This window comes from Manis javanica, chromosome 1 (assembly GCF_040802235.1).
Source record: "Manis javanica isolate MJ-LG chromosome 1, MJ_LKY, whole genome shotgun sequence".
Lineage (NCBI taxonomy): Eukaryota > Metazoa > Chordata > Mammalia > Pholidota > Manidae > Manis > Manis javanica.
In genome coordinates, this window is record NC_133156.1 from 167,976,933 (window position 1) to 168,000,874 (window position 23,942).

At 40.7% G+C, this 23,942-nt stretch overlaps 2 protein-coding genes and 1 gene segment (V, D, J or C); 2 read left to right on the forward strand and 1 right to left on the reverse strand.

Annotated features, from left to right (window-relative positions):
* The window catches only part of LOC118971267 (immunoglobulin kappa variable 2-28-like), a 628,396-nt gene that overhangs the window by 97,543 nt on the left and 506,911 nt on the right, over nt 1–23,942 (forward strand).
* The window catches only part of LOC108389056 (interleukin-1 alpha), a 163,962-nt gene that overhangs the window by 48,292 nt on the left and 91,728 nt on the right, over nt 1–23,942 (forward strand). For 3 of the 4 annotated variants that reach the window (XR_012133318.1, XR_012133317.1, XM_073241275.1), the window contains exon 2: nt 2,322–2,515. Coding sequence is in view for 1 of the 4 variants with exons in the window: in XM_073241275.1 (XP_073097376.1) it covers nt 2,425–2,515 (91 nt within the window). In the remaining 3 variants the exon portion in view is untranslated. Of the gene's footprint in view, nt 1–2,321; nt 2,516–23,942 lie in introns of those variants that run through there. The other variant, XM_073241280.1, reaches the window with a different exon arrangement.
* Nucleotides 2,532–3,985, reverse strand: LOC140847687 (uncharacterized protein C2orf78-like; the record flags this gene model as incomplete). Its single annotated transcript, XM_073228512.1, has 1 exon — nt 2,532–3,985. A coding segment is annotated over one exon (717 nt), but the record flags the coding sequence as incomplete, so codon positions are not given.

Sequence of the window (23,942 nt, forward strand, 5' to 3'; positions counted from 1 at the left end):
ATATATACTATCTTCTCAGAGACTATTTCACTCAGAATGGAATTTCTGAATCAGAGCAACCCTTGTGTTTTTGTGGATGTTGCTGCACTGTGCCAATTTATGTTCATTCAGAAAATATGTATTAGGCATCTTCTTTGTGTAAGCACTGTGCTGGGTGCTGGCAAAAAGACTTGTGAGACTTTGTGGGCAGAGAGACTTGACCAGCTTTCTTTGAATCCTACCAGTCTAGGGAGGGACTAGATACTCTAGAATCACATAGTTGCCTGTAGAATTACAACCCGAACAAGGGTGGACAGGTATATCTACATGTGAAAACTTTTATCTATGTGTGGAAACATATCTATCTATATCTATCTACTTGTGGAAACATATCTATCTGTCTATGTGTGGAAATATATCTATCTATGTGTGTAAACTTATATCTATCTATATCTATCTACATGTGGAAACATATCTATGTGTAGAAACTTTTATCTATCTATATCTATCTATCTACATGTGGAAACATATCTGTCTATGTGTGGAAACTTTTATCTATCTGTATGTGTCTATCTACATGTGGAAACTTATATCTATCTATCTATCTATCTGTACTGGTAACCAAAGTGGCACCAACAATCCTATCAGCTCTTACATTATTATATAGCCATAGGAGTCAGCAATTTCCATTTCCTTTTCCCTTTCAATGAAAAACTGTATTTTCCCCAAGGAGGTGTATTTGGCAGCATTCTCACGCTCTTGTTGAGCCTGCCTCTTCATAGCCTCCCGCTCTGGCCTCTGCTCTTCTGTGATGGGCTCTGACACTTCTGGCCCAAGAATTTCAGATATCCTCCATGGACGTGGTATGAAGAAGTAGACCTCTCGGTTTACATACGGGCTTTTAGGCTTGGGTGGAGGCTGGTTCTGGGGCACAGCAGTGGGAATGGGCTCCTGCTGGAGAGAAGTGCAAGGTGATGTTCTGTAGGGTACAGGTCTAGAAGCAGCAGACTGGGTGACACTAGGCTGGGTAGACTTGGTCAGGTCTGGTTGGGTTGAGTTGGTCGAGACTGGACCCAGAGATGAGCAGGCAAGATCTGTTGAAGATGCAGGAGCTTGCTGGGATGAATTGACTGCAGTAGACTGAGCTGCATTTGTAGAGCCAGGCTGGGTAGAGGACGCCAAAGCTGGCTGGTCTGAGGCCGGAGACCGTCGCCTACGAGGAACTTGGCAAACTGGAGACGTTTCCTCCATCAGAAAAGGCAAAGGCATGAATTTGAGCTCCCCAGGAGGTGGCAGTTCACTCTGAGATGGAGATGGACACTCTTTTTTGACACTACCATCTGGTTTCTGGGGTTTGACATGAGTTATCTGAAATCTTTTCCCCTCACGTAGAGTATTCAGCCGTGGTTTGGTGGCCAGGGGTGCCTGGGGGTCTTTGGGGTTCCTTGAATTTCCCAAGTCCGGGGAAGAAGAGAATCGAGGTTTCTTATCAATCTTCTTCCCCAGTGCATGAAAAACCTGCACAGACTCCAGCATATGCATACCTAGCCTGCTTAGAGGTGTTTCAAAGTTCTCTTGGCTGAGCTCAGGTTCATCTTTCTTCCGCTTCATCCTGGGAATGGTTGGCTTTTTTTGTGCTTTGACTTTGTTTCCAGACTGCTCACCGTCTGCAGCTTTCTTGGAGTTCCTTTTTCTGGTTCTTGTGGTCTTCTTCTGTGCACAGCTTCTGGTTTTTCTGGTCCTGCTTGATGCAGTTATTGGAGATATGCGTCTAGAACGCTTGGCCTTGTTCACAGGAGCCTCATCAGCATCTGCAACATTGCAGATACTCAAGTCTCCCTCTGGTGCCTCCGGAGCACCACTGAGAGGCTCAGAGGCTTCATGACTGTTCTTCCTTGCTTGACCAGAAGACCTCTTTTTTGCACATGACCTTTTCTGCACCTGGTTTAATTTGGTGGCTGTGGTATCTTGGGTTTTGCTCACCTTGGGACCTTTGGACTGAATAAAGTTTTTCAAGGAACTGAAGAGCTGCTGAAGGTGACTGTCTCCTGCCTGGTCAGCAATGTTTGCAAAACTGCTGCTTGATTCGTTCTCATTTACAAGTGTGCTTTGGTCCTCAAGGCTCAGGCTGTTCTTCCCCAGATCAATGTTTTCAGAACAAGGCTGCTTCTCTCGGTTGAGGGGATCAGTGCAGGCCAGGAGATGGTGAATATCAGGGATGTGTATAGGCAGTAGTACATCACCTTGGTTTTCTACTGTGATCTGGGAGGCATCCAGAGGCTTGGAAAGCTTGTTTTTGCTATCCTCCAAATTGTTTTTCTGTGTTTGTTCCTTATTTGTAGCTGGAGGAAGTGCCAAGAGATTACCAGAACTCTGCACTGAAGCTGTCACTGAAATGCCCCCAACCTCAGGTGGTGGGTTTCTCTCAAGTGTCTGGCTGTGTGGATGTTGTGGCAGACAAAATGTCTGGTTTGGAGGCTGCAAACCCCAGGAAGTCTGCATCCCTACAAAGGAACAAGGAAGAAGTCAGTCTTTGGTAAGTGAGATGCTTCTAGATGCAACACAGAAACCATGCACTGCTCAACATGGACAAGACTTTTCTACTAGTTCTTAAGAGTCATGGGCAGCACCCTGTGCTAGGAGGTAGAGGAGGCAGCTGTTCTAGTTCTTACTGTTGATCATTTGATGTCACTTTGCTTGGTTTCCTTTGTACTTCATAGGACTTTTATAAGTCAAATAAAAGGTAAAAGTGATTTTTAAAATATGAAATGTTTTACAAGGCCTAGCAGTCTTCTATGTAGTCTTCAATAATCCTGTCTGCTTTCCTGAGAAGTTAAGCACACCTCACCCCATAGACTAAGAGAGAGAATGGAGTTCTTCCTGATGAAATATATAAGCAAGGACAGATTCATAGCCTGATTGTTTTGGACAAGATCCCAGAACAAAAGGTCTTAAATCCTGCTGTCAATTAAGAAAGTGAGGGAAAGTTAAACTGGTACCAGCACAATAAGTGAGATGCCTTCCATAAATCAGGACTAGATCAGGAAACGGGAGTTCCTTGCAGTGTGGGAGTGTGCAGGGGGACCGATGAGCCAGGGCCGTGAAAAGCATGGTCTCCCTTGGCGCGCTCTGTGTGCCTGTGGCACAGATGGCCGTCACAGTGTCCTGCCTTCCCACCTCCATTAGGTCTGGAAATGAAGAGCACTGAGAGAGAGTGGTGGTTATTAACGTCTCAGGACTTAAACTCTACCTATCTGACCTTTCTTTTGAATGCTGACCTTATTCCTCTCTATAGTTGCTGTTTGCACTCACCTTGAAAACGTGTTTCTGTGATGGTTTGAGCAGACACGTAGTAGTAGATTCCGGATGTGGAGACTGGTGGTTGGGTACCTGCAGGCTGAATCTCCTGCAGTACCATCATTTCTGGTTGAGGGGCAGAGGCCCTACTTCCTGTATTTGTCACAGAGCCATAGGATTGCCAGCAGGGGACAAGTTCTCCAGATTGCAGAGTCCCCATTGTGCCTTGATTGTAATAATATATCTGGCTCCCTGGCTGGTAAGGATGTGACAGACTATGTCCCTGATTTAGAATCTGGGTTGGTGTTCCCTGAACAAGCCTGCCAGAAAGTGATGGATACACAGGGACCATGTAGTTGGCATACGAAGTCTGAGCATACTGAGTTGCCATGCGCATGGCTCTGTTCTGGTTAGTGACAGTCACAGCGAAGTCTCCAACTGAAGTGGAGATCTGGCGCTGGCTGGTAACTGCAGACAACATAGTTGTGCTGGAATGTTGGTAAAGGTAGGCAGTCCCCATGAGAGGCTGGAAAGAGGTGCCAGAGGCTGATGGCGGCAGCCATGTCGAACTGGCAGTGGGAGCAGAGACTCTGGAGAAATCGCAGACTCTTCCTGTTAAGGAAGAAGCTGCATGGCTCACCACAGGAACAGAGAACTGCAGAGATTGTGAAGTTCCAAGTAAAGATGGATTTTGGAAATTTTCTGTAGGGAAAAAAAATCAGTGAGGTTGAAAATTCTGTGTCAGAGTAGCAGCATTACCTTAAAGTTGCTGCTATCGAAAGACTGTAATACCAACTCACTGGCGATAGCAAGAATCAGTCCGTTTCTGATGGTTCTCAGTGCTGGAGCAGTTTGGTATCCTTCAGTACTCACTGGCCATGCTCCCAGCTTGGGCAGATGTGCAGAAGACCCAGGAGAGGGGTTCCTAATGGTTCTCTAGGCTAGAAGCAACCTTCTCCCTGCCCTTCTTCCCTATGAGCCTGCATTAGTATCTTCTCCTGTGCTATTTCCTAGAATTGAAGCATTTTAGAACTGGGAGGTCCCTCAATAACTTCTAATACTCTTGTTTTACAAGTGAGGAAACTGGGGCTTAGAGAGGTCAGATGGGCTTGTTCGAGTTCTTCCATTATGTTAATGTCATTACCAGGTTACAGGACCCTAAGTATCCTGACTTCCTTGCCAGGACTCTGCTCTGAGCAATACACTGCCCAATACCAGGAGAAATAGAACTTTTCATATGCCCACCCCCTTTTTTTTTGGTCCATTAGAAAATAGCACAGCTGCTCCCATTATAATCCTCAGTGTCTCGTTTTGCTTGTGCAGTTCACATGCTCTTACCCAGAGTTCACGTATAGCTTAGTCCAGTTGGTAAATTTAAGGGGTCATTCTTACCCTCTTCAAGCCAGGTTTTGGATCCTTCCTCAAAATGACTACCTGAGAGTGAGTTTCTCAAAAAGTGCTTTTTGAGAGAAAAAAGTTACTTAAACTCTGTGAGCTTTAGGTTATTCATCTATAAAGTGGTTATAATAGTAACAATAATGACAGTAATAATTCATACATGGATAAAAGTGATATTACATATGATTTATATAGAGGAAAATATACGTTCTGGAAAGATAATGAGAAAAATTATGAAAAACGTATCACAAAACTAAAAAAGAAATACGGAGATACTAATGAAAACTGGGATATGTATGGAGCAAGCATTAAGCATAAGTTTACTATTATATAGAGTTCTGTATCATATGTGCAAAACTATGAAAGTGAATATTGCCTACTGTATGTTAGTGAGCACTACTAACCAAACAACAGCCCACAGTAGGTGATTTTGAATGAATTCCTAGATAGTACATTCAGACAGAGAAGATAAAAGGTAAAAAGTTGCATAAACAGCAGCAAAATGCAATAAATATGCAAGTATAGGTAGCTACAATTTTTATAGAAAAATACTTCAGTAAAAACTGAGGCAAAACAGAGAGCAATATACTAAGTATAAAGGAATTCCATTATTGTGCTCTTTCATAGCTGTCTGAATATTAGCCAGCAAGTAAGATATATCAAGCCTAGTAGAAATATATATATTTCAATTAATATAATCACGTAAGAGAAAAGAACACTTAACAAGTACCATGAAGGTTTTAATATTTATCTTAAAACCTACATCATAATCTTTAACATCCAGGAAAATGTCATCTCCAAATCCCAGAAAAACCATCATGGCTAGAATTAAATTTAATTTTTATAATTTATGAAAACCCAAAGGACTCCACAAAATTTTATTAGATAAATGTGGAATTAAAGTTGGGCTTGATTTTTCCTTAGAATAGCTGATATCTAAAAGATAATGGATGTTTATTAGTGTGGTCTCTGTATTAGGATGAAAATAACTAAAGATAAAAAGCAGTTTTGACTTGGAACTTATCACAAAAGCAGTCCTGATTCAAGTGAATAGATAAAATTTTTTTAAAAGACTTAGTTTTATTTTTAATAGGCAAAACATCTACATAGTTTAAAAACCAGAATGACATAAAATAGTGAAAATTCTGTTTCCTTCACTCTCCTAGATAACCATTTAGTTTCTTGTTTATAGGAAACATGATTTCTAAAACATACTTCTAAAATGTTTATATTCAAAACTGTAAGGTGTCGTCTGTGGTTCACAGAGGCAATAGGGAAAAAACAAACAATTGGGTATGCCTGCTGACAAGCTCCTTGTTTCTGATGTGTGATACCCTATCTGGCCTTACTTCCCTTCTTAGTCCACTCATGGAAGCATTTGCTTAAATCAGCTGTGTTCTGCCCTGCTCTGAGCAGATTTCACTCTATGCTTCTGCTTTAATTCAAAATCTTTGATTCCTTCAACATTCCACTCAAACTACTCCTTTTTCTTTAGAGCCGCTCCATGCTTGCTTTCATTCTTATATTTTCTCTACCCTCTTGGTTCCTGTTGGCCTGTGCTGATGAAAACAATCTTCAGCTTCCTTCCTTTTGAATAGCCCAGTACTCTCTATCCTCTCTCCTTACTTTCTCTTTTCACCTAGTTTAGATAGAACACTCCAAAATGTGTGGATAGTACTTTTTGAACATCATTAAATTAAAAATAGTTAAGTTGAAACATTAGTGGAGGGAGGCCACTACAGATGATACATCTCAACATATACTGCCAGTTTCCTACATCACCTTGTTTTCTCTGTTTCTGTTGAAGCACTTTCAAGATACCTCTGATTTCATTTTCTACTTGGGCGCCCTTTAAAAGTCAATACTGGAAAAGGGAGGGACCGGAGAGAAGTAATCTGCCATCCTAATGTAACAGATGAGCAAAAAAACAGATTTTCTTGGAGAGTCAATGACTTGTCCAAAGTCACACAGCTAGTAAATGTCAAAGTCAAAACTGAAATTAGGTCTCCAGATTTCTAGTTCGACACTTTCCCCCATTATTTCATGCTATTTAAATCTGTACTACATTTAGGGGCAAAAAAAATCTAATGAAAATCTTTAAAAAGTTTCTTTCCTTACCAGACATGGTCAGAGAAGAAGAGGAAACAACAACTGTAGATAGGACAGATTAGGATAATACACTAGATAATGTCTCAGTGGCTGAAGCCAAAGAGCAGGTGTGTCCAGGATGAAGATCACTGGACACTGGTCGCTTGAGATGATCCAGGTTTATTTATAAGCAGCTCCATGGAAACCCCATGATTCCAGCAGATGTGGTAGGTTGGTGGGAGAATGATGTCACAAAGAAGGCAGTTTAACAGTATGAGGTAGCCAATATGGAGGTCAGATTCCCAACTAGAAGGCAGGATTTGATGGAGGGAGTAGTAGCAGAGCTAAAACAACACCTAAATGGCTGAGTGTGAAGGTGGAATCCTACAAGACAGGTGTGATAGCCTCACTTCCCCCCAGGATCTTATGTAAGAGAAATCATCTCAACATTTCTTATACATGTTCATTACTATAAAAAACTAATTATTTATAATATGTTTTATAACATATATGACACATTTTAAATTATATGTACTGTTCATTAATATCCTTAGGAAGGAGCAACATTTAGGTTGAACAGTTACACTTGTTCTGAAATCATATCAGTTGATGTGTTTAATGCACTTGCCCTTTTTTAGGAGCACAGGAAGGGATTAAGGGGCTCTTTCTGTAACTTGGTTCAAGAATTGGATGAATTTGTTGAGTGCACCTTGTGAGGAAAGATGTGGTCCAAGGATCTTTCCTTTTAGTTTCTTCTCCTTGAATCTGATCTTCCTTGGGCTGTGCTGCGGTAAGCCAGGTTGCACTTGCACCTCTATTCTGCTTTCCTTTTTTTCTTCATTATAGGCATTGTTTCTGGGACAAGCCTTGATCCGGCAGTCTCACGCTCATGGATGTTACTTTCTGTCAGCTTCCAGCAGCAGGGGTGCTGTTTTTAAGTGCCTGATCCTTCCCAAATTGAGCTCTGCTCATTAGATGCAAACACCAGAGAGCTAGAAGACATCACTGATTACAAACCTTTCCTCTTCCAGCCTTTGGTTGCAGTTCTTTTGACCATAATTTGTTATCTCTGGCTTGTTAGGCTGCACAGGTATCCTGCCATCCCACTCTTTTATACATGAGAGGCATTGCTGATATTTTCCGTTTTCCTTCTCACATAGTGTGACAGTTAGAGTAGCCTCCTCCCCCCTTGCAAACACGTAGAGTCTTGCAACCCTAGGATTCTCTGCCTGCCATGCTTGGGTGCAATGCAGACAAGCTGAGGAGGAGAATATTCAGAGAAAGAGGCCATTCCTGGAGAACAGGGAACAGGCAAGGTGAACAGATACAGGAAGAGAGACTCGTGTGGACTTTTCAGTTTCTGTGAGAATCAAGTTGACACATTTTTAGCCTCATATTAACAGAACAGACAGTTCAATATATATTACATATGTTTTAGGTAGCTAGGAGGGTTGCAGCAAGATACCCTTTCAGTTGCTGCTGTTTATTTTTTGCCTCTTTGCTTCCACAGAAAGCATTTTCTGTCATTGTAACAGAGTACATTTTTCAAATGCTCTTCACATAAAGGTATGGACCTCTCATGTAATGCCTCCTCTTGTTTTTAATCAATTATTTTAAAGATTCACTGAGCATTAAATCCTAAGTAAACACCAAACACAAAGTTTGAGACCCCATTCAGAGTCATCTGTCTACAGGGATGTAAATCTCTCGGCTCTAGAGCAACCGTTCCCAAAATGTGGTCCCCACACCAGTATCAGCATCTCCTGAGGATTTATTGGAAGTGAACATCCTCAGATCCCACCTTCTGCCTACTGCATCAGACGTGCTGGGGCGGAGTCCACCATTCTGTTTTAAAAAGCCTTTCAGCTAACTGTCATATATATGCTAACATTTGAGAACTTGAGCACCACTGATCTTGCCTGTTAGAATCAGAATGAAGACTCAGATCTCATTTGAGTAGCATAGGCACCTTTTTGAAACTAGATTGTACTCCTGGAGTAGTGCAAGCTCCACAGTGGAGGATGGGAAGCCGAGTAGCGAGAGCTATGAGAGTAACATATCCGGGGGATAGAGCATCTGTTCAAGAGGAGCCACAAGTGGAAGCAAAGGTTGACCTAGCTGGGCACATTGGGTGTTTGAGTACAGGGGTCATTAGGCATCAGCACAGCAGGGTTGGTAACAAATGACTGGAATGCATAAGCTGAAATCAGGTGCCTGGTCATATGGGCAAGAGAAAGACAGTGCTCAGCCTTGGAGGAAACAGGATCCTAGAGATGTATCAAAGCAGGGGGAACTCAGAACTCCAGGGAACAAAACAGGAATCAGTTACAGGATTTTGTTATAGGAACAATGCTGAGGCCATGTCACTGCAGGAGTGCGCTTGGACTGAGTGAAATTAAAACTTAGTTCCAGTGATAGATGACCTGAATGCACTCAGAGTTGTTACACTCTTCTGAATTAAAGGCAGTGAAAGGTTCTGTAATATGGGATTTGGCAAACAGGCCTTCATGCTTGGCCAGATGGCTTCAGAAGGTATAGAGATGCAGATATGGGGACCTTGACAAAGACCTAGACAAGATTGCCACAAAACCTTAGCTTCTTTAGTTAAATAACCAATTACTAACACTGTGTGGCTATCATGGGCCTATAGAGCACAGTGAATCTGTTTCTTTTTGCTTCTCCTCACTATTTGATTATCTGTAATGCTTAATAGCTTCATTGAATGAAGGATCCTGCTTTTAATTCTTCATTAAGCAAGGGCATAGATATGTCCTTTTAATATTCTGGCTTCTATACTTAAACATGTTACTTTGGAGATGTGACATCAGAACTAAATCCCAGGTGTGGTTTGACCAGTAAAGCTTAGATTCAAACAATAGCATTCCTTGTTTTGGACATTTCTATGATTTGTTTCTCTTTAGTGGTCCTGTTACATTACTGAGCAATATTAGTTATCTATCAACCAAAGTTCCCAAATTTAATTCAAATGTATTGATTGCTCATAAAATGCAAATTTTATGCATTGAGATGCTATGTTTTCTCCCCTTTCTCAGTGTGATGACATGGTTCACTTAGTAGTGCAGATCTGTCATATCTGCACTCAAGTTATTGATAAAAATGTGGCATGAAGTGCAATGAAAATTTAACCACAGTTACACTTATACCAATCAAGCTTCTGATTTCAGGTTTCTCCTTACTACATGGTACAGTAAGTCAAAGCAACCATAGCATCACTACAAGTATTTATAAAAAAAAAAAGTTAATCAGAATGTTTGAATAATGGACTGCTTTAATCTGTATGTGTCCCATTCACAATCCCTCTTTGGCATAGTTTTAATGTCCTTGCTTTATAAATACTCATGATACTTCTCAACATCTCTCAGAGTTCAATACAAATTATAGTATAAAATCTAATTATGAATTAGGATAGTCCTGGAATAAAGTACAAGATTGGTAGGGCTCTTTAACATTTCAACACGAAAAATAAGTAGAGTCAAAATAATTCCTGACTTTTAGAAGACAATGAACAATCTTTATATTAGCTAGCTCCAGAATAACCAAAATTTCAAAATGTCCATGGAGGTGTGATATATTTTCCCTTGCACACTAGGAGAACACCATGTGTGCTATGCGATTCATTGGATGGCAGCTATTCTTAGGACAACAATTCAAAGTTATAACTTTTTTATATTGAGGGAGAAGGGGGACTGTTGGGGCAATCAGTTTGCATTGCAAAACCCTTGAATGAACCAAAAATGGTGGTGAAAGTGACCTGCATAGACAAGTTTGCACTGTATGTTTGCAAAGCCCAGACAATAATTTAGCCTGAATGATGACTAACAGAAGCCTTTTGTCCTCCTTAGATAGACCAGGCTTTCAGCACAGACATGACTGATTTGGGGGCTTCTAAGATCAATAATTCAAGAGTTGATTCCCAAGTCCTCTGTTGAAATATCGCTGTCTCTTTTTCAAGATGCTGTTTTCTCTGAAAACCTACTTGATTCTTCACACAACATCAAGCCTGAATTTTTCTATTAAGGACTTTTCCAAGCCTCCTCAAACAAACTTTTTTTTTGTTAGTTTGTTTTTGCTTAATAGATTTCCAAAGCTGGGTGTAAACTTCTAACATATGTAATAGTATTTTTAAAAGTTCTTTGAAAGTTTTCATATTCAGAGGGTGTGGCGTTTCTTCAATACTACCTGCTTTGCTAGCAGTTCACTTAACTATTTCATGGTTATACTTGAGGCAATTGGTGGCCAAATTTGGCAGTTTTAATAATGAAGAAAATTATCAATTCAGGGCTCTTTTTTGCTTATAAGAAACAGAAATAGACAGAAGGCAGCTGATGCCAACTTTGGTCAAGATTCTTCAGGTACAGGTACCGCCTCTAGTAAATCATCTTGAGCAGGGTTGGCAAGGTGGATGGCATATATGGGTGATGTTGGACAGACTGAGCAAATGGGAAGGGTGAACAAAATCCTTATAATTCGGGCGCACACTATAAAATGTTCTGCTACAATCTACTGAATAATTCTTAAAAGTCACAATGCCAAGAAATTACCTTTAATTTTTGAACTCTTAGTCAATTCATTGCACTTGGTGATGAAACACATCCAGATAAAACATAATCCAGGTTATAAATGTTAACAGGAAAGTTACCTGAATCAGATAGCAATAACCCTGTGTTCCATTATGAGAAAAACTTTCTTTGATTGCATTTTCTTTAATGACATTTTTATCAATTCAGATAGAATTTAACTTCAAGTATAATTTCAAGTGATAGTAAAACAGAATGATTTCGAAAAAAAAACAGCTGAGTATTCTATGCTGCTTTACTTTGATGTGAAAGTAGTCATAAGGCTCTTTATTATTGTTTTAGTGGAATTTGTAATTAAATGAATGGATTTCAATTCAGATCTCCAGAAAACCAACCAGTATCAATATATAGTAGCACCTTTCAAAATGGAAAACTTGACCAAGAACCTTTACACCTTTGGAATGTAAAACCTGACTAGTAAAGGATGACATACATTTTTATAATTGCATTTTGCTTTAAAAATAGAACTAGGCAAATAAAATCAGGTAATGTCCATACTGAATCAGAGAATAGATGAGTTATAGCATCACGGCCTTAAGGAAGTCAAGTGAGAGTGGTTGAGCTGATATGTGTATGGTTATCTCCTTTGTTAAAAAAATGGGTGATCATTCTGCTTCCTTCAGGCAGTAATGAATTTCCACACAGTTCTGTCTCTCCTAAAAGACTGTACAACCTTTAGTTTTCAATGGATACTTACTTTTTTATCATATTGCTATATAATTTCGAGTTATATCATCTGTCTCAAAATAATTGTGAAACAAGTTAGCACATAAGCCTCATCTCCCAAGTCTTTCATACACCGTGGGTAGGGCCTCTCTACCAGATGGTAGAACACAAAGAAGGCACTTGGTAGATACCTAAGGGTTCTTACTGAATTGCCCTGATCTGTGCTTGGAGGATTTCTAATGTAGAGATAAAGCACTCAACATTATGTGGGCTGTGGTATACCAACCACAAAATAATATATTTATTTTTCCAACATTTTTCTTTTATTGATAAAAACTACACAAAAGTGAATTGATAATTAATTTAAAAGGCAGTGTTACACATTATCTTGTGTTTAGAAATTTGTCAGCTTGGAAGTTTCATTCATTGACCACATTGCCATTGTTCTTCATATAGGCCTCGTCCATGTGAGAATATTTCCGCAGGTCTTTCCAGTTGAGGTCTTCACAGGTCTCTTTTCAGACTTCCTACACAATGAGAGCTCACAGAGAGGAATGCCAGGGGGAAAACACAACTCCTCACCCTGCATCTTGAAGGATCATCTCCCAGAATCTTAATGGATTTTCATTCCAGTAGTTTTCTCAAACTTTGTGGTCAGCTGCTGTTTCACTGCCGTCTGTGTTAAAGCACATTTTGTTTTCGTACAGCATAAGCGCTAATGCCCGTGTTCAGCACTGGAACAGAATCACGCGACCGGGAAAAAAAATAAAAATAAAAGTAAAACAAAGCAAACAAGAACAAACAGCATTTTTAAAAGGAAAAGTGAAATAAAGCGATTGAAATAAAGTGCCAGAATTCCACACGCCTAACAAGGAAAACTGGATTGTCTCCCCGACTTCCCACCCACCCCAGGTTTTTTCCCCGCCCTGTGATTCTCCAGCCCAGGAACCATGCAGTGTAGAAAAAGTAAATATACAAACCAACCTCTATGTAGCTGGGGTGAAATCTACTTTTGTAAGAACTTGACTCTTGTACTATTTACATCCAGGAGCGTTTTGGGGTGTTTTACGGTTGAGAGCAGAGAAAGTCTGTAGTTCTCTCAGCTATGGTGCAGGCATTCCGCTGCCCTCTTGTAAGCAGTTTTGGGTTCCTTTCTTCCAAGTTAGAAGCATTTACGCAGGAACACGGGCCGGCGTGGATGAAGACGCACCCTGCTTCCAGGGCAGGGTGCTCCAGGCCCGGCTCCCGCGAGCTGTTCCCGCGTGTCAGTTTGTGAGTCTCTCCAGGTAGATGGCGGGCGCCGCCGACCTGGCGATGGTGGCGATGAAGCTGCGGTCACGCCCGAGCTCCAGGCCGGGGCCCCGTCCTGCTCCGGAGACGCGGCCTCGTAGCCCTGGCTGACGCGGAGCGGCCGGTGCGCCTGGCAGTACCCGATCACCGGCTGCTCGTAGCTCTGTGGTAGGGCAAGGGCTTCACGTTCAAGGGCTTCAAGGATTTGCGGGGGCTGCGCGGGAGAGAGACACACGAGTTTAGGTGTTTTGCAAGGATGTGGAGCCCACGGTCACAGGGCTGCAGGCTGCTCTCTTATGCTGCTTTCGGTCATCCACTGCTCATTCAACTCTAAATACATTTTACAGAAAATTAGCGTTGCTAGTATTTAGCTCGCTATTTTGTCCAGATATATAATATACACTTATATGATTTTATATACAAAGTGTGTATGCATATATATATAAGCATATATATTTAGAGGTGTGTATATGTATTAGAAATATAGAAATATATGTGTATATATAAAATGCTTTATATTAGACAGTATAGTAATATAGTAATATGTATAATACAGTATACATATACTATATTATAACATATAGTATAGTACATATGTACTATATTACATATATTACTTTACATATACACACACACACTGTATATATAAAGATGGTTCCATAGTTGTCCTATTATCCATCCATCCATCTATCTAATCTACTGTTATAACAGGAAGTTAGAGATAACCTAAATTCCCATCAGAAGGGGATTCTAAAATACACTATGTAGATTCATATATTTGAATGCAGAATACAAAGGTTGGAGAGTATCAGTCTGTTTGTAATATGGCGAGCTATGATATTAAGTGAAAAAAGTTGAAAAGATCGTATAGTATGATCCATTTTGTGTAAATACAGGTGTAAACATACAGAGATTTTTTACTTTTAAATATACCTACAATTGAAATCTTTTTTATGGACCTATATAACTTATTTAAAATTTAAAATAATAACCACAATTTCCCATACATTATTTTTAGCAATTCTATGAATTCCAGACGAAAGAACTCTAGAATCATGAAAGGATACATCTTTGTATTCATGATGTGTAATGTTATTGACTTCGAGCAAACAACTCAAATATGTATCAATGTTAATAGACCTGAATAATGGTCTATAAAAATAGCTTTAATAGGAAAAGCTGAAAATATTAATATTGCGGTAATGTTGATTCTGTGTGGATTTTTTTTTTTGGAGAGGGCATCTCTCATATTTATTAATCAAATGGTTGTTAACAACAATAAAATTCTTTATAGGGGAGTCAATGCTCAATGCACAATCATTAATCCACCCCAAGCCTAATTTTCGTCAGTCTCCATTCTTCTGAAGCATAACGAACAAGTTCTTACATGGTGAACAAGTTCTTACATAGTGAATAAGTTCTTACATGGTGAACAGTACAAGGGCAGTCATCACAGAAACTTTCGATTTTGATCACGCATTATGAACTATAAACAATCAGGTCAAATATGAATATTTGTTTGATTTTTATACTTGATTTATATGTGGATCCCACATTTCTCCCTTTATTATTATTATTATTATTATTATTATTATTATTATTATTATTATTATTTTTAATAAAATGCTGAGGTGGTAGGTAGATGCAAGATAAAGGTAGAAAACATAGTTTAGTGTTGTAAGAGAGCAAATGTAGATGATCAGGTGTGTGCCTGTGGACTATGTGTTAATCCAAGCTAGACAAGGGCAATAAAACATCCACAGATGCAGAAGATTTCTCTCAAAACAGGGGGGGTGAGGTTCTAAGCCTCACCTCTGTTGATCTCCAATTTCTCACCTGAGGCCCCCCTGCAACTGTGCCTGTCTTAGGATGTTCCTCCCTTGAGGAATCTTACCTGTCTCTGGCTAACCAGTCATCTTCCGGGGCCATACAGGGAAATGTAAAGCTGGTGAGAGAGAGGCCATATTGTTCGAAAAGGTTAGCTTTTTACTTCTTTGCATATTTATGCCCTGTGGCTTCTATGCCCAGCATTTGTCTTGAGGTATCTTTACCACTTGGAGGAATTATCATCCTTGGTAAATTCGATATGAGGCACGAATTCTATTTAAGGGTTGTAATTAGGAAGGAAGAAGAAAAGCTATAGAAGTAGCAGGTGGAAGAAAATATGGGAAGATTGATTATTTCTTTGACATATCTTCTTGTAGAGTAACTTAAGCATGTATAGGTTTTAAGCTACTAATTAAATTGTGCACACATTAACATAATAGGAATACAGTTACATAACCAAAGCAGATAATTACCAGCCATCTCCAGTGAAACCAAGAAAACCAGTTAGGCATCCCAGGCATTTGTGAAAATTTATCTATGATATGATGGATATTGTCCAACTGTACTTGAACAGTCTGAGAGAAATCAGACAAATTAAAACAGCCCATTCCTGGGAACTGTTCACATCCCATATGTTCTTTTAACAGTAGATATTCTGTAGTTGTAAGATTTTGGAGTGCTACAACTTGCACTTTCCTAATTCTTGGTTGAGTTCCAACAGTACAGATCCAGTCAAATTTGTTATTTTACTGTATGCACAGGCCAGCTTAGATATCTCCTTCTTCATTTCCCTGGCAAGTCCAGGAACCAGTGGGATGAATGCAGCTACAGCTGTAGCAGTGCCTGGATCTTTGTTGAGGTTTTTTGATGATCATCTTCTGGTATGAGTCTTCCAGAGAGTGCTGATGTTGGAAGTTCTTCTTCATATCGTATCTTAGTTCATTTTCTGGGTAGCCAAATTAGGCTTTGATCCTCTGTATAAACACAAACAGACCCTTTGCCAACACTTTGATATGCCCTTTATACCACTGTGTAGAACTCATTGGAGGTCACCACACAGGAACTGCTTTTTTCTTTTTTTTAAGAGAAAGGAATATTATCAGAAAAATGTTCCTCCATAGCCAATCATCTGACACCCTTTAAGTGATCAAAATTAAGGATATTTAAAGCATGCATTAATTGTTGATTTACAGTTAGTTTTATCCTATCAGGGAGTAATCCCCTTTTACTTTCTTTCTTTTTTTTTTGTTATCATTAATCTACACTTACATGAAGAATATTATGTTTACTAGGCTCTCCCCTATACCGGGTCCCCCCTATAAACCCCTTTTCAGTCACTGTCCATCAGCATAGCAAAATGTTGTAGAATCACTACTTGTCTTCTCTGTGTTGTACAGCCCTCCCCTTTATCCCAGCCCCCCCCATGCATGCTAATCTTAATACCCTCCTTCTTCTTCTTCCCCCCACTTATCCCTCCCTACTCATCCATACTCCCCAGTCCCTTTCCCTTTGGTACCTGTTAGTCCATTCTTGGGTTCTGTGATTCTGCTGCTGTTTTGTTCCTTTAGTTTTTCCTTTGTTCTTATACTCCACAGATGAGTAAAATCATTTGGTATTTCTCTTTCTCCACATGACTTATTTCACTGAGCATAATACCCTCCAGATCCATCCATGTTGCTGCAAATGGTAGGATTTGCCCTCTTCTTATGGCTGAGTAGTATTCTATTGTGTATATGTACCACATCTTCTTTATCCATTCATCTATCGATGGACATTTAGGTTGCTTCCAATTCTTGGCTGTTGTAAATAGTGCTGTGATAAACATAGGGGTGCATCTGTCTTTCTCAAACTTGATTGCTGCGTTCTTAGGGTAAATTCCTAGGAGTGGAATTCCTGGATCAAATGGTAAGTCTGTTTTGAGCATTTTGATGAACCTCCATACTACTTTCCACAATGGTTGAACTAATTTACATTCCTACCAGCAGTGTAGGAGGGTTCTCCTTTCTCCACAGCCTCGCCAACATTTGTTGTTGTTTGTCTTTTGGATGGCAGCCATCCTTACTGGTGTGAGGTGATACCTCATTGTAGTTTTAATTTGCATTTCTCTGATAATTAGTGATGTGGAACATCTTTTCATGTGTCTGTTGGCCATCTGTATTTCTTTTTTGGAGAACTGTCTGTTCAGTTCCTCTGCCCATTTTAAAGTGGATTGTTTGTTTTTTGTTTGTTGAGGTGGGTGAGCTCTTTATATATTTTGGACGTCAAGCCTTTATCGGGTCTGTCATTTACAAATATATTCTCCCATACTGTAGGGTTCCTTTTTGTTCTATTGATGGTGTCTTTTGCTGTACAGAAGCTTTTCAGCTTGATATAGTCCCACTTGTTCATTTTTGCTTTTGTTTTCCTTGCCTGGGGAGATATGTTCATGAAGAAGTCACTAATGTTCACATCCAAGAGATTTTTGCCTATGTGTTTTTCTAAGAGTCTTATGGTTTCATGACTTACATTCAGGTGTTTGATCCATTTTGAATTTACTTTTGTGTATGGGGTTAGACAATGATCCAGTTTCATTCTCTTCCATGTAGCTGTCCAGTTCTGCCAGCACCATCTGTTGAAGAGACAGTCATTTCCCCCATTGTATGTACATGGCTCCTTTATCAAATATTAATTGACCATATATGTTTGGGTTAATGTCTGGAGTCTCTTATCTGATTCACTAGTCTGTGGCTCTGTTCTTATGCCAGTACCAAATTGTCTTCATTACTGTGGCTTTGTAGTAGAGCTTGAATTTGGGGAGTGAGATCCCCACCACTTTATTCTTCTTTCTCAGGATTGCTTTGGCTATTCGGGGTCTTTGGTGTTTCCATATGAATTTTTGAACTATTTGTTCCAGTTTGTTGAAGAATGTTGTTGGTAATTTGATAGGGATTGCATCAAATCTGTACATTGCTTTGGGCAGGATGACCATTTTGATGATATTAATTCTTCCTAGCCATGAGCATGGGATGAGTTTCCATTTGTTAGTGTCCTCTTTAACTTCTCTTAAGAGTGTCTTATAGTTTTCAGGGTATAGGTCTTTCACTTCTTTGGTTAGGTTTATTCCTAGGTATTTTATTCTTTTTGATGCAATTGTGAATGGAGTTGTTTTCCTGATTTCTCTTTCTGTTGGCTCATTGTTAGTGTATAGGAAAGCCACAGACTTCTGTGTGTTAATTTTGTATCCTGCAACTTTGCTGTATTCCGATACCAGTTCTAGTAGTTTTGGGGTGGAGTCTTTAGGGTTTTTTATGTACTATATCATGTCACCTGCAAATAGTGACAGTTTAACTTCTTCTTTACCAATCTGGATTCCTTGTATTTCTTTGTTTTGTCTAATTGCCGTGGCCACGACCTCCAGTACTATGTTAAATAACAGTGGGGAGAGTGGGCATCCCTGTCTGGTTCCCGATCTCAGAGGAAAAGCTTTCAGCTTTTCGCTGTTCAGTATAATGTTGGCTGTGGGTTTATCATAAATGGCCTTTATTATGTTGAGGTACTTGCCCTCTATTCCCATTTTGCTGAGAGTTTTTATCATGAATGGATGTTGAACTTTGTCAAATGCTTTTTCAGCATCTATGGAGATGATCATGTGGTTTTTGTCTTTCTTTTTGTTGATGTGGTGGATGATGTTGATGGATTTTTGAATGTTGTACCATCCTTGCATCCCTGGGATGAACCCCACTTGGTCATGGTGTACGATCCTTTTGATGTAGTTTTGAATTCGGTTTGCTAATATTTTATTGAGTATTTTTGCATCTACGTTCATCAGGGATATTGGTCTGTAGTTTTCTTTTTTGGTGGGGTCTTTGCCTGGTTTTGGTATTAGGGTGATGTTGGCTTCATAGAATGAGTTTGGGAGTATTCCCTCCTCTTCTATTTTTTGGATAACTTTAAGGAGAATGGGTATTATGTCTTCCCTGTATGTCTGATAAAATTCTGAGGTGAATCCATCTGGCCCGGGGGTTTTGTTCTTTGGTAGTTTTTTGATTACCGCTTCAATTTCGTTGCTGGTAATTGGTCTGCTTAGATTTTCTGTTTCTTTCTGGGACAGTCTTGGAAGGTTGTATTTTTCTAGGAAGTTGTCCATTTCTCCTAGGTTTCCCAGCTTGTTACCATATAGGTTTTCATAGTACTCTCTAATAATTCTTTGTATTTCTGTGGGGTCCATCGTGATTTTTCCTTTCTCGTTTCTGATTCTGTTGATTTGTGTTGACTCTCTTTTTCTCTTAATAAGTCTGGCTAGAGGCTTATCTATTTTGTTTATTTTCTCGCAGAACTAGCTCTTGGTTTCATTGATTTTTGCTATTGTTTTATTCTTCTCAATTTTATTTATTTCTTCTCATCTTTATTATGTCCCTCCTTCTGCTGACCTTAGGCCTTATTTGTTCTTCTTTTTCCAGTTTTGATAATTGTGACATTAGACCACTCATTTAGGATTGTTCTTCCTTCTTTAAATATGCCTGTATTGCTATATACTTTCCTCTTAAGACTGCTTTCTCTGCATCCCACAGTATTTGGGGCTTTGTGTTGTTGTTGTCATTTATTTCCATATATTGCTGGATCTCCATTTTGATTTGGTCATTGATCTATTGATTATTTAGGAGCGTGTTGTTAAGCCTCCATGTGTTTGTGAGCCTTTTTGCTTTCTTTGTACAGTTTATTTCTAGTTTTATGCCTTTGTGGTCTGAAAAGTTGGTTGGTAGGATTTCAATCTTTTGGAATTTACTGAGGCTCTTTTTGTGGCCTAGTATGTGGTCTATTCTGGAGAATGTTCAATATGCACTTGAGAAGAATGTGTATCCTGTTGCTTTTGGATGTAGAGTTCTGTAGATGTCTATTAGGTCCATCTGTTCTAGTGTGTTGTTCAGTACCTCTGTGTCCTTACTTATTTTCTGTCTGGTGGATCTGTCCTTTGGAGTGAGTGGTGTGTTGAAGTTTCCCAGAATGAATGCATTGCATTCTATTTCCTCCTTTACTTCTGTTAGTATTTGCTTCAGATATGTTGGTGCTCCTGTATTGGGTGCATATATATTTATAATGGTTATATCCTCTTGTTGGACTGAGCCCTTTATCATTATGTAATGTCCTTCTTTATCTTTTGTTACTTTCTTTATTTTGAAGTCTGTTTTGTCTGATACTAGAATTGCAACACCTGCTTTTTTCTCTCTGTTGTTTGCATGAAATATCTTTTTCCATCCCTTGACTTTAAGTCTGTGCGTGTCTTTGGGTTTAAGGTGAGTCTCTTGTAAGCAGCATATGGATGGATCTTGCTTTTTTATCCATTCTATTACTCTGTGTCTTTCGATTGGTGCATTCAGTCCATTTACATTTAGGGTGATTATTGAAAGGTATGTACTTATTGCCATTGCAGGCTTTAAGTTTGTGGTTACCAAAGGTTCAGGGTTAGCTTCTTTACTATCTTACTGTCTAACTTAACTCGCTTGTTGAGCTATTATAAACATGGTCTGATGATTCTTTATTTCTCTCCCTTCTTATTCCTCCTCCTCCCTTCTTCATATGTTGGGTGTTTTGTTCTGTGCTCTTTTTTAGGAGTGCTCCCATCTAGAGCAGTCCCTGTAAGATGCCCTGCAGAGGTGGTTTGTGGGAGGCAAATTCCCTCAACTTTTGCTTGTCTGGGAATTGTTTAATCCCTCCTTCATATTTAAATGATATTCATGCTGGATACAGTAGTCTTGGTTCGAGGCCCTTCTGTTTCATTGCATTAAGTATATCATGCCATTCTCTTCTGGCCTGTAGGGTTTCTGTTGAGAAGTCTGATGATAGCCTGATGGGTTTTCCTTTGTAGGGAACCTTTTTTTTCTCTCTGGCTGCCTTTAATACTTTGTCCTTGTCTTTGATCTTTGCCATTTTAATTATTATGTGTCTTGGTGTTGCCCTCCTTGGATCCCTTGTCATGGGAGTTCTGTGTACCTCTGTGGTCTGAGAGGCCATTCCCTAGTTTGGGGAAGTTTTCAGCAATTATTTCTTCAAAGACACTTTCTATCCCTTTTTCTCTCTCTTCTTCTTTTGGTACTCCTATAATGTGGATATTGTTCCATTTTGATTGGTCATTCAGCTCTTAGAATTCTTTCATTCCTGGAGATCCCTTTATCTGTCTCTGCATCAGCTTCTCTGCGTTCCTGTTCTCTGTTTTCTAGTCCATTAATGGTCTCTTGCATCTTGTCCATTCTGTTTTGAAGTCCTTCCAGAGCTTGTTTTATTTCTGTATTCTCCTTCCTTAGTTCTTGCATATTTCTCTGCAAGTCCATCAGGATCGTTATGACTTTTGTTTTGAATTCTTTTTCAGGAAGACTGGTTAAATCTGTCTCCCCAGGTTCCTTCTCAGGGGAAGATGTAGCAGATGCCGAAGCTGTCTGGGTTAGTCTTGTCTGGATCATATTTCTTTGCTTTTTCATGTTGACAGGTGCTATTGAGTGTCAGCTGAGGGGGGGCAAACTTTCCACTTGCTACTGGCCTTTCTTTACTGGGACAACTGCGACCCCTTGTGGCTTATGTTGGGTAATTGCATGTAGACTGGGTCTTTGTGTCTTGCCCGGCCAGTGTGGAGGAAGCTCCCTTTCTGAGGGTGTGGCCAGCCTTAGGCTGCTTCTCTGCTTTTGCCTCGCCCCGGTGGGGTAATGGACCGGGGTGGGCGGGGGGGAGCTGTTTGGCTGTTTACCTCCGTGAGGGTTCTCAAAGCTGTTGCCCAGGGGGTTAGTGCACCCGGTTTTCCCTGTAATTTCCGTCTACTGGACTGTTACCTTTGTTGTTTCCGTCCAGCTGTTGCGTCCCTGTCCCTTTAAGACTTTCACTAAGCACTCGCTTTTCTTTGTCACAGGGGCATCAGCTTCGGGACCTGCTCACCGGTCCTGCTGCCCTGTTTCCCTAGTTTCCAGCCCTCCACGCATGCAGTGTCTCTGCGCTCTGGTGCGGATGGCTGGGGCTGGGTGTTCAGGAGTCCTGGGCTCCCTCTCCCTCCCTGCTCCGAATTCTTTCCTCCCGCTGGGAGCTGGGGGGAGGTGTGCTCGGGCAGGGGATTGTATCTTACCCCTTTCACCAGGCGCTGGGCTCTCGCACTTTTGGATGTAGTCTGGCTTTTTTCCTGTGTCTTCTGGTCTCTCTTTTAGGATTAGTTGTATTTGTTGTATTTTCAAAAATATGAATGTTTTTGGGAGGAGATTCCCACTGTCCTACTCACGCTGCCATGTTGGCTCCGTCTCCTCTGTGTGGATTTTTATTAAACCAAAAATTTCTGATACAGAAAAATGTGTCTCAGCTTAGTTAAAGGATATGATGATTGTTTAAATCTTGATATCATGCTAGCACCTTCTCGTAACTCCCTAAATCCAACCTGACATTCTTGATTTACAGTCCACAGAACATAAAATTGTGAAAATGCTTCACCATCCTATACGTTTTGAGGTGGTGACAGTCTGAGCTCTTGTCTTTCAGCTCCTACCCCACTTCTGTAGTGGGCTTTCTGATGCGGGGCTGGGGCTTTCAAACCCTGCTTCTCTTGGACCTGCTACTCCCTGTTAGGCTGGGGACCGCTGGAGGGAGAGGGCAAGGCTCCAGGAGACAGAGGAAACTGCTGCCCTGGTGAGTTTCCCCTCTGCTCCACCAGAGGTCGGCCTCCGCTTCCCTGGGAATTCCACAGAGCAGGGAGTTTGCAGTCATCCTGATGGCGTGCTGTTTCCAAGGCTGGAAGCTGAATGTTCGTAGAACTTCCTTTGCAAGAAGAAATGGTGACCTTTAAACTTTCATCAAAAGAGAAGGAAGTAAAATGCCATCATAAGGTTCCTTCAATGAACACCTCCCAGCAGAGCTAAGAATCTCTCATCTTTGGTGTGACGTCAGCATAGTCCCTGAGAGACAGTCGGGCAGCAGCTCCATGGTTGCCCGGGACCTAAGCCCGCCTGCCCTCCCTCCTGTCATCTGCCCTGCACTCTCAGGAAGCCTTGGATTCCATCTTCTAAGGTTAGGGATCAAAAAGACTCATCAGTAAGAACTCTGTGGTCTCTACCTGAGCCTATTTCCCAAACCTGTTCCAGGGTGTGTCTCCATGCCAAATACCTCATCAGCCACTCAGCCTTCCCTGGGTGAAGAAGGAACTTTCTACCTGGTCACAAAAAATGGTCCTCCTTGGACTTCAGGCTGCTCCTTATCAGCAGAGGCCCTGCAGGCTCAGGCCTCCTACAGGTCTCTTTCTGGTCTCCAAGCCCTGTAATCCCTGTGCTCAGAGGCCCATCCTTCACTCCCTCCCTCTCTCCCTCTCCCCCTCCCTGGCAGGAAGGCCATCCCTAACTGACTCCTGGGTGTCCCCACTGAGCTTCACATTCTCCAGAATTGAGCTGCAGCATCTCTCATTTATTCTTGCAAGACATCTCCCTTACCTGTGTGCTGGCACATTCTTCTCTGGACAAGACAGACTCCCTGAGAAGCTTCCCCACAGTGGCTGCTGAAGGACACAGAGGACAAGAGGGAAGGAGGGAGAGATGGTGGCAGGGAAGACAGAGGGACAAAGGGAGGGAAGGAGGGGACACAACTTCCTGAATACGAAGTGTAACCAATATACTGGGCAGTCTGAACTTACGGAGCTGAAGACAATAAATGACTTGATTTTCCTCCAGCAACTGCTTCATCTGTGCCCTGTCAGACCTCTCTGACATCTGCAGACATCTCCAGAACTTTCTGGTGAACAACCTTCATGTATGAACAGTTTCAGATTCCAGAAAGAGATGGCAGATATGAGTTTCTCCA